Source organism: Entelurus aequoreus, linkage group LG13 (assembly GCF_033978785.1).
Source record: "Entelurus aequoreus isolate RoL-2023_Sb linkage group LG13, RoL_Eaeq_v1.1, whole genome shotgun sequence".
NCBI lineage: Eukaryota > Metazoa > Chordata > Actinopteri > Syngnathiformes > Syngnathidae > Entelurus > Entelurus aequoreus.
In genome coordinates this window covers 3,598,669-3,611,168 of record NC_084743.1, presented here as the reverse complement: position 1 = coordinate 3,611,168, position 12,500 = coordinate 3,598,669, and the positions used below count along the sequence as shown (strand labels likewise).

The 12,500-nt window shown below is 39.4% G+C and overlaps 1 protein-coding gene across 5 annotated transcripts in view; it reads left to right on the top strand.

Moving 5' to 3' along the window:
- The window catches only part of dync2h1 (dynein cytoplasmic 2 heavy chain 1), a 303,505-nt gene that overhangs the window by 253,730 nt on the left and 37,275 nt on the right, over positions 1–12,500 (top strand). For all 5 annotated transcript variants that reach the window (XM_062067256.1, XM_062067259.1, XM_062067258.1 and 2 more), the window contains 3 exons: positions 4,531–4,600; positions 4,729–4,814; positions 10,800–10,875. In XM_062067256.1, the coding sequence (XP_061923240.1) occupies positions 4,531–4,600; positions 4,729–4,814; positions 10,800–10,875 (232 nt within the window). The remainder of the gene's footprint in view (positions 1–4,530; positions 4,601–4,728; positions 4,815–10,799; positions 10,876–12,500) is intronic.

The following is a 12,500-nucleotide window of genomic DNA, read 5'->3' as shown; positions in this document are numbered from 1 at the left end:
ATGGCCCACCACATCATTTCATGTGGTCCACCACATCATTTTATGTGGTCCACCACATCATTTTATGTGGTCCACCACATCATTTTACGTGGTCCACCACAGCATTTTACGTGGCCCACCACATCATTTTACATGGTCTGCCACATCATTTTACATGGCCCACCACATCATTTTACTTGGCCCACCACATCATTTTACTTGGCCCACCACATCATTTTACTTGGCCCACCACATCATTTTACATGGTCCACCACATCATTTTACATGGCCCACCACATCATTTTACATGGTCCACCACATCATTTTACGTGGTCCACCACATCATTTTACATGGCCCACCACATCATTTTACTTGGCCCAACACATCATTTTACGTGATCCACCACATCATTTTACATGGCCCACCACATCATTTTACTTGGCCCACCACATCATTTTACTTGGCCCACCACGTCATTTTACTTGGCCCACCACGTCATTTTACATGGCCCACCACATCATTTTACATGGCCCACCACATCATTTTATGTGGTCCACCACAGCATTTTACGTGGTCCACCACATCATTTTACATGGCCCACCACATCATTTTATGTGGTTCACCACATCATTTTATGTGGTTCACCACAGCATTTTATGTGGTCCACCACATCATTTTACATGGCCCACCACATCATTTTATGTGGTCCACCACAGCATTTTATGTGGTCCACCACATCATTTTATGTGGTCCACCACATCATTTTACGTGGTCCACCACATCATTTTACATGGCCCACCACATCATTTTACGTGGTCCACCACATCATTTTACGTGGCCCACCACATCATTTTACGTGGTCCACCACAGCATTTCACATGGTCCACCACATCATTTTACGTGGTCCACCACATCATTTTACATGGTCCACCACTTCATTTTATGTGGTCTACCACAGCATTTTACGTGGTCCACCACATAATTTTACATGGTCCACCACATCATTTTACATGGCCCACCACATCATTTTACATGGTCCACCACATCATTTTACGTGGTCCACCACATCATTTTACATGGCCCACCACATCATTTTACTTGGCCCAACACATCATTTTACATGGTCCACCACATCATTTTACATGGCCCACCACATCATTTTACATGGCCCACCACATCATTTTACTTGGCCCACCACGTCATTTTACATGGCCCACCACATCATTTTACATGGCCCACCACATCATTTTACATGGCCCACCACATCATTTCAGATGGCCCACCACATCATTTTATGTGGTCCACCACAGCATTTTATGTGGTCCACCACATCATTTTACATGGCCCACCACATCATTTTATGTGGTTCACCACAGCATTTTACGTGGTCCACCACATCATTTTACATGGCCCACCACATCATTTCAGATGGCCCACCACATCATTTTATGTGGTCCACCACAGCATTTTACGTGGTCCACCACATCATTTTACATGGCCCACCACATCATTTTATGTGGTTCACCACAGCATTTTACGTGGTCCACCACATCATTTTACATGGCCCACCACATCATTTTATGTGGTCCACCACAGCATTTTATGTGGTCCACCACAGCATTTTATGTGGTCCACCACAGCATTTTACGTGGCCCACCACATCATTTTACGTGGTCCACCACATCATTTTACATGGCCCACCACATCATTTTATGTGGTCCACCACAGCATTTTACGTGGTCCACCACATCATTTTACATGGCCCACCACATCATTTTATGTGGTTCACCACAGCATTTTACGTGGTCCACCACATCATTTTACATGGTCCACCACATCATTTTATGTGGTCTACCACAGCATTTTACGTGGTCCACCACATCATTTTACATGGCCCACCACATCATTTTATGTGGTCCACCACAGCATTTTATGTGGTCCACCACAGCATTTCACATGGTCCACCACATCATTTTACGTGGTCCACCACATCATTTTACGTGGTCCACCACATCATTTTACGTGGTCCACCACATCATTTTACGTGGCCCACCACATCATTTTACGTGGCCCACCACATCATTTTATGTGGCCCACCACATCATTTTACTTGGCCCACCACATCATTTTACGTGGTCCACCACATCATTTTACGTGGCCCACCACATCATTTTACGTGGCCCACCACATCATTTTACTTGGCCCACCACATCATTTTATGTGGTCCACCACATCATTTTACGTGGCCCACCACATCATTTTACGTGGTCCACCACATCATTTTACATGGTCCACCACATCATTTTATGTGGTCTACCACAGCATTTTACGTGGTCCACCACATCATTTTACATGGCCCACCACATCATTTTACGTGGCCCACCACAGCATTTTATGTGGTCCACCACAGCATTTCACATGGTCCACCACATCATTTTACGTGGTCCACCACATCATTTTACGTGGTCCACCACATCATTTTACGTGGCCCACCACATCATTTTATGTGGCCCACCACATCATTTTACGTGGTCCACCACATCATTTTATGTGGTCCACCACATCATTTTACGTGGTCCACCACATCATTTTATGTGGTCCACCACATCATTTTACTTGGCCCACCACATCATTTTACATGGCCCACCACATCATTTAAAATTGCCCACCACATCATTTTACGTGGTCCACCACATCATTTTACATGGCCCACCACATCATTTTACTTGGTCCACCACATCATTTTACTTGGCCCACCACGTCATTTTACTTGGCCCACCACGTCATTTTACGTGGTCCACCACATCATTTTACGTGGCCCACCACATCATTTACGTGGCCCACCACATCATTTTACATGGTCCACCACATCATTTTATGTGGTCTGCAACATCATTTATGTTGCCCTCTCCCTTTTTTACTCGGCCCTGCCGTATTATTGCATCATTTTACGTGGCCCACATCATCATTTATGTGGCCCAGCCGCATTATTTTTGTGGCCCAGCCACATTATTTGAATTGGCCCACCAAATCATTTTATGTGACCCACCATTTAATTTTACCTTGTCCTCTGCATCCTTTTAATTCATGTGTCCTGCCACTTACTTTTACTTAGTCCACAGCATCATTTATGTGGCCCTGCAGGACGTATTATTTTATGTGGTCCACCACTTCATTTTACATGGACATCATTTAATTGGCACATTATTTGACCTGGTCCACAGCATCATTCAGGTGGCCCTGCTACATTATTGTGCATGACCCTGCTGGCCAACTTTGTAACTGCATGATTGTCATGAAGAAGTGAATAAGGCGGTGTTTGTTGACTGGACTATAGTCTGATCCAGTATTTGTTGACTGGACTATAGTCTGATCCAGCATTTGTTGACTGGACTATAGTCTGATCCAGTATTTGTTGACTGGGCTATAGTCTGGTCCAGTATTTGTTGACTGGATGATAGTCTGGTCCAGTATTTGTTGACTGGTCTATAGTCTGATCCAGTATTTGTTGACTGGGCTATAGTCTGGTCCAGTATTTGTTGACTGGACGATAGTCTGGTCCAGTATTTGTTGACTGGACTATAGTCTGATCCAGTATTTGTTGACTGGACTATAGTCTGATCCAGTATTTGTTGACTGGACGATAGTCTGGTCCAGTATTTGTTGACTGGACTATAGTCTGATCCAGTATTTGTTGACTGGACTATAGTCTGATCCAGTATTTGTTGACTGGGCTATAGTCTGATCCAGCATTTGTTGACTGGACTATAGTTGGATCCAGCATTTGTTGACTGGACTATAGTCGGATCCAGCATTTGTTGACTGGTCTATAGTCTGGTCCAGTATTCGTTGACTTGACTATAGTTGGATCCAGTATTTGTTGACTGGACTATAGTCGGATCCAGCATTTGTTGACTGGACTATAGTCGGATCCAGCATTTGTTGACTGGACTATAGTTGGATCCAGTATTTGTTGACTGGACTATAGTCGGATCCAGCATTTGTTGACTGGACTATAGTGTGATCCAGTATTTGTTGACTGGACTATAGTCTGATCCAGTATTTGTTGACTGGACTATAGTCTGATCCAGTATTTGTTGACTGGACTCTAGTCTGATCCAGCATTTGTTGACTGGACTATAGTCTGGTCCAGCATTTGTTGACTGGACTCTAGTCTGGTCCAGTATTTGTTGACTGGACTATAGTCTGGTCCAGTATTTGTTGACTGGACTATAGTCTGATCCAGTATTTGTTGACTGGACTATAGTCTGATCAAGCATTTGTTGACTGGACTATAGTGGGATCCAGCATTTGTTGACTGGACTATAGTGGGATCCAGCATTTGTTGACTGGACTATAGTCTGATCAAGCATTTGTTGACTGGACTATAGTCGGATCCAGCATTTGTTGACTGGACTATAGTCTGGTCCAGTATTTGTTGAGGGCAGCCATCTTTGTGACATTGTGTGACCCCCCCCCCCCCCCCCCCCCCTGAATGATGTACCCCAGTTCTTCTTTGGGTGTGACCTTGCTGTGGTCCATGTCTGCAGGATCCTCCTGGGCTGAAGAGGAACCTCCTCAGGACTTATGAATCCTGGTCTCCAGAGCAGATCAGTAGAGGTCTGCTTTCCTCCACGTAGTCTCTCTCCATCCTTAGACTCACCTTTCTTGTCTTTTGCATTGCTCACCTAAAAAAGATGGCGGTCAGGAGATGGTGAGACATTATTGACTTTCATGTTTGGTTTCAGGAGGAAAACTGCTGAGAGCTCAGTCTCTTTTCTGCTTGGCCTGGTTCCATGCCGTCTGTCAGGAGAGACGCAACTACATCCCTCAGGTGACACTCTCATTCAGTGTATAAAACTTCTGTATTTTAAAAATCAGTGTATAAAAACACAAACAAGAACACAAAGAACCCAAACAAGAACACTTGAAAACAAACAAGAACACAACAAACACAAACAAAAACACAAACAAGAACATACCATGAATTGATTTAAGTTGAAAACTTATTGGGGTGTTACCATTTAGTGGTCAATTGTACGGAATATGTACTGTACTGTACTGTACTGTAATATACTCATACATGTCTCAATCAATCAATCAATCAATCAACACGAAGAACAAAAACAAGAAAATAACAAACACAAACAAGAAAAATAACAAACACAAACAAGAATATAACAAACACAAACAAGAACACAAACAAAAACACAAACAAGAACAAGACAAACACATACAAGAACATGAAAAACACAAGCAAGAACACGAAGAACACAAACAAGAACATGAAAAACACACACAAGAACACAAGTAAATAAAATGATAAATGGGTTGTACTTGTATAGCGCTTTTCTACCTTCAAGGTACTCAAAGCGCTTTGACACTATTTCCACAGTCACCCATTCACACACCAGTGGAGGCTGGTGACTTCCAGAATTGAGGAGGCCATTTTTTTCAGGAATACAGGAATACCTGTCATACCAGCCCGCTTTCATCTTATAATAATCCTTCTGTTTCTGCTTACCGCTGGCTCGAGTCACACGACTCATCTTGACTTCTGGAGTTGGTCGGCCAGCAGATTTTATCTTCACTTTTGAAGCATGGTCTAAAGCAGGGGTGTCAAAGTCAAATGGACGGAGGGCCAAATAAAAAATTTAGCTACAAGCCGAGGGCCGGACTGTTCGAATGTTCATTGAAAAATTTTTAAATGACGCATATAGTCTAGTGAACCTAATTGAACCTACTGAAAACCTAACAAATATATTCCAATATGATCAGATAAATAAAGCAATATTTTCTTATGGCTCTGTCAGTAATCTTTAATTTTCAACAGACACAAAAGACAAATTTCCTTTATATAAAAATCCCCATAACATGAACATTAAATGAAAGAAACCGGTATTCAAGGCACCATCAGTAGCCTATATTTTCTATTTTAGCAAAAGTGGGCTAAATTTACTTCAAAGAAAAAAACAATAATAGCAATTTTCTATCATCCACTCAACTGAAATATTTTTTAAATATAATTAAATTGAAATACAATAAAATAAAGTGCAAAAATCTATAAATCAAAAACAACACTTTGTTTAAGGAGAAGTAACATGCAGTGAAAACAAATATTAAACTTTAACTTTTAAACTTGAATTGAGTAAAAACTCTAAATATGTGATTGCACAGTAATGTTCACATTAAACCCCCCTCCTCCCTCCGTGGGAGGGAGGCGAGTTGGGTGCCCGAAACCCCCCGCTGGTTTCGGCCCGCCCCTTGGCGCGCGTGGCACGGCGGGCTCCGCGACCCGACGGCTGGCCCTCGTGGCTTGACGGCGGGCGCGTCCCGACGGGCCGCGCGTAGGGGTCAAACGCAGAAGTCTCAGGGCCTCGTGGTGAGGGGGTGGCCTGCGGGTTTCGGCCCGCTTGACCCCCCCGCTCCGCTTGGCGCGCGCGGCACATGACGGGTTCCGCCACCGACGCTCGGGCTGCAGCCCGACGGTGGTGCGGGCCCGGCGGTGACGCGCGGTTTGGGGAAACAAAGCAGAAGTCTCAGGGCCTCGGGGCCGGGTTTCGGCCCGCCCCCTTGGCGCGCGTGGCACGGCGGGCTCCGCGACTGACGGCCGGGCTGCAGCCCTTCGGCCGGCAGGCGCGTCCCGGCGGGCCGCTCGCCCCCTTTCGGAACCTTGGACCGGCATCCGCTTGGTGCGTGTAAAAGATCTGCGGTCTGCGGGCCGGTTCTAATAATAAATCAAGATCATCCCAAGGGCCGTAAAAAACCTTCTCGCGGGCCGGATATGGCCCGCGGGCCTTGACTCTGACATATGTGGTCTAAAGTATGGAATGGCTGGGACAACAAATAGTCGACTAGATTTTCTTTCCCATCCCATGGCCTGCATCTAGGTTGAACTCCATCCTCCTCTTCCACTGGATTCGGACCCAAGCCACCACCACAAGCACCTGTTCCATGTACATTTTCCTCTCTCACATCCATTTTGCCTGGCTAATCTAGGCTTTCTCGAACACACACAGCTAACTGGATGGAAAACAATGAGCTAAACTTCAACTGTAAAAATGTCCAAACTACAGAGATAAATGTCAATGAGCGATTAGCAGCAGCAGCTTTTGCTTTCGAAATCTGTCTCAGAGATGTTGTCAACTCAAGGAGAAATGCCTAGAGTGAAGGGTTTAACGTTAACGCATATCTATCTCCAGCCCAAGATCTCAAATTGCGCCAGAATCTCGCCGATTTCCGAGGTCGTTTTAAGCAAAAGTATTTGGCTATATGAGCTATAAACTTCACGGATGATAGCCAGGGGTGTTCTCTAAATTTCCTGAAAAGCACAAGTTGATAGGACACTCGTAGCCACTATGGCGAGTGTTTGTTTGACTGAAGTGGCTGGCGAATTCTCAAAATGGCTTCTGTGTTGATTAGGAAAGGAAAGGATTGATTCCAAATGAACCAGTAGCATGTGATTGGACGAACAAAATGTCAATCTTTCAGCCCTGGACACAATGCATGGTGAGGCCAGGCCTCCGTTGCCCACCCATTTTCAGTGATCTGGCCAATCACATATTGGCATGAAAAAGCATGCATTACATTGACTTCTATGAGAAGCTAATTTCCTAGGGGAGGCCTGGCCTCCCTTAATACAAACTGATAGGGAAATCTGGCCTGTTGCTTTACAATTGCAATATTGGGTTTTAGCCATGGGAACATTTAGATTTATGAACAAAACTAAAATAATATGAATATAAAAAATAAAAAATATGTTTTTTGTTAAAATAAATAAATAAAATAAATATATTTATTGTTTTTTTTAAATCTCTCTCTTCTCTCAAATTATTGGGGAGGCCAGGCCTCCTCCACCTCTATGGAGGAGCCTCCACTGTCACACACACATTCACATACACATTCACACACACATTCACACACACATTCACATACACATTCACACACACATTCATATACACATTCACACACACATTCACATACACATTCACACACACATTCACATACACATTCACACACACATTCACACACTGATGGCGGGAGCTGCCATGCAAGGCGGACATAAATAAGAACACAAATAAAAACAAAAAGAACACAAACAAGAGCGCGAAGAACACACGGAACACAAACAAGTACACATGGAACACAAACGAGAACACGCGGAACACAAACGAGAACACGCGGAACACAAACAAGAACACATGGAACACACAAACGAGAACACGCGGAACACAAACAAGAACACATGGAACACACAAACGAGAACACGCGGGACACACACAAGAACACATGGAACACAAACAAGAACATGGAAAAACACAAACAAGAATACGAAGAACATAAATAAGAACACAAAGAACACAAATAAGGACGCAATAAACACAAATAAGAAGACACGGAACACAAACAAGAACATGAGGAACACACACAAGAACACAAGGAACACAAACAAGGGCAAGAAGAACATAAATAAGAACACAAATAAGAACAAAAAGAACCCAAACAAGAGTGCAAAGAACACAAACAAGAAGACACGGAACACAAACAAGAACATGAAGAACACAAACAAGAACAGGAAGAACACAAACAAGAACATGAAGAACACAAACAAGAACATGAAGAACACAAACAAGAACATGAAGAACACAAACAAGAACAGGAAGAACACAAACAAGAACATGAAGAACACAAACAAGAACATGAAGAACACAAACAAGAACAGGAAGAACACAAACAAGAACATGAAGAACACAAAAAAGGACAGGAAGAACACAAACAAGAACATGAAGAACACAAACAAGAGCATGAAGAACACAAACAAAAACATGAAGAACACAAACAAGAACATGAAGAACACAAACAAGAACAGGAAGAACACAAACAAGAACATGAAGAACACAAAAAAGGACAGGAAGAACACAAACAAGAACAGGAAGAACACAAACAAGAACATGAACACAAACAAGAACATGAAGAACACAAAAAAGAACAGGAAGAACACAAACAAGAACATGAACACAAACAAGAACATGAACACAAACAAGAACATGAAGAACATAAATAAGAACACAAAGAACACATAAGAACACAAAAAACACAAACGAGAACATGAAGAACACAAACGAGAACATGAAGAACACAAACGAGAACACGAAGAACATAAATAAGAACACATAAGAACACAAAAAACACAAACAAGAACATGAAGAACACAAACGAGAACATGAACACAAACAAGAACATGAAGAACACAAACAAGAACATGAAGAACATAAATAAGAACACATAAGAACACAAAAAACACAAACAAGAACATGAAGAACACAAACAAGAACATGAAGAACACAAACAAGAACATGAAGAACACAAACAAGAACAGGAAAAACACAAACAAGAACATGAAGAACACAAAAAAGGACAGGAAGAACACAAACAAGAACATGAAGAACACAAACAAGAGCATGAAGAACACAAACAAGAACATGAAGAACACAAACAAGAACATGAAGAACACAAACAAGAACAGGAAGAACACAAACAAGAACAGGAAGAACACAAAAAAGGACAGGAAGAACACAAACAAGAACAGGAAGAACACAAACAAGAACATGAACACAAACAAGAACAGGAAGAACACAAAAAAGAACAGGAAGAACACAAACAAGAACATGAACACAAACAAGAACATGAACACAAACAAGAACATGAAGAACATAAATAAGAACACAAAGAACACATAAGAACACAAAAAACACAAACGAGAACATGAAGAACACAAACGAGAACATGAAGAACACAAACGAGAACACGAAGAACATAAATAAGAACACAAAGAACACATAAGAACACAAAAAACACAAACGAGAACATGAAGAACACAAACGAGAACATGAACACAAACAAGAACATGAAGAACACAAACAAGAACACGAAGAACATAAATAAGAACACATAAGAACACAAAAAACACAAACAAGAACATGAAGAACACAAACGAGAACATGAAGAACACAAACAAGAACATGAAGAAGACAAACAAGAACATGAAGAACACAAACAAGAACACAAATAACACAATAATCTAGTTAGTTTCAATTCACATTTATATTTGTGTGATCATGTCTATAGTTGTATTTAAATACTTATGTATGTGTGTGTTCATGTCTATAGTTGTATTTAAATACTTATGTATGTGTGTGTTCATGACTATAGTTGTATTTAAATACTTATGTATGTGTGTGTTCATGTCTATAGTTGTATTTAAATACTTATGTATGTGTGTGTTCATGTCTATAGTTGTATTTAAATACTTATGTATGTGTGTGTTCATGTCTATAGTTGTATTTAAATACTTATGTATGTGTGTGTTCATGTCTATAGTTGTATTTAAATACTTATGTATGTGTGTGATCATGTCTATAGTTGTATTTAAATACTTATGTATGTGTGTGTTCATGTCTATAGTTGTATTTAAATACTTATGTATGTGTGTGTTCATGTCTATAGTTGTATTTAAATACTTATGTATGTGTGTGTTCATGTCTATAGTTGTATTTAAATACTTATGTATGTTTATGTTCATGTCTATAGTTGTATTTAAATACTTATGTATGTGTGTGATCATGTCTATAGTTGTATTTAAATACTTATGTATGTGTGTGTTCATGTCTATAGTTGTATTTAAATACTTATGTATGTGTGTGTTCATGTCTATAGTTGTATTTAAATACTTATGTGTATGTGTGTTGTTTCCCTCCATGGTTCAAATGCTCCAAAGTGTGTGCAAATATTGACATGTTTGTTCCCCCTCTGCTTTTAGGGCTGGACTAAGTTCTATGAGTTCTCCTTGTCAGACCTGCGTGCTGGCTTTGAAATCCTGGACAGGTTGTTTGAAGGTGAGAACCACACTTCCTGCTGACACTTCATTAGGGACAGCATTATTCACATGTGAATAATATAAATACAGTCTATTATACAGCATTATTCACATGTGAATAACATAAATGCAGTCTATTATACAGCATTATTCACATGTGAATAACATAAATACAGTCTATTATACAGCATTATTCACATGTGAATAACATACATACAGTCTATTATACAGCATTATTCACATGTGAATAGCATAAATACAGTCTATTATACAGCATTATTCACATGTGAATAACATAAATACCGTCTATTATCCAGCATTATTCACATGTGAATAATGCTGGATAATAGACTGTATTTATGTTATTCACATGTGAATAACATAAATACAGTCTATTACACAGTGTTATTCACATGTGAATAATATAAATACAGTCTGTTATACAGCATTATTTACATGTGAATAACATAAATACAGTCTATTATACAGCATTATTCACATGTGAATAACATAAATACAGTCTGTTATACAGCATTATTCACATGTGAATAACATAAATGCAGTCTATTATACAGCATTATTCACATGTGAATAACACAAATACAGTCTATTATACAGCATTATTCACATGTGAATAATATAAATACAGTCTATTATACAGCATTATTCACATGTGAATAATATAAATACAGTCTATTATACAGCATTATTCACATGTGAATAACATATATACAGTCTATTATACAGCATTATTCACATGTGAATAGTATAAATACAGTCTATTATACAGCATTATTCACATGTGAATAACATAAATACAGTCTATTATACAGCATTATTCACATGTGAATAACATAAATACAGTCTATTATAGAGCATTATTCACATGTGAATAATATAAATACAGTCTATTATACAGCATTATTCACATGTGAATAATATAAATACAGTCTACTATACAGCATTATTCACATGTGAATAGTATAAATACAGTATATTATACAGCATTATTCACATGTGAATAACATAAATACAGTCTATTATACAGCATTATTCACATGTGAATAACATAAATACAGTCTTATTATACAACATTATTCACATGTGAATAATATAAATACAGTCTATTATACAGCATTATTCACATGTGAATAACATAAATACAGTCTATTATACAGCATTATTCACATGTGAATAACATAAATACAGTCTTATTATACAACATTATTCACATGTGAATAATATAAATACAGTCTATTATACAGCATTATTCACATGTGAATAACATAAATGCAGTCTATTATACAGCATTATTCACATGTGAATAACATAAAAACAGTCCATAATACAGCATTATTCACATGTGAATAACATAAATGCAGTCTGTTATACAGCATTATTCACATGTGAATAACATAAATACAGTCTATTATACAGCATTATTCACATGTGAATAACATAAATACAGTCTATTATACAGCATTATTCACATGTGAATAGTATAAATACAGTCTATTATACAGCATTATTCACATGTGAATAACATAAATACAGTCTATTATACAGCATTATTCACATGTGAATAATATAAATACAGTCTATTATACAGCATTATTCACATGTGAATAGTATAAATACAGTCTA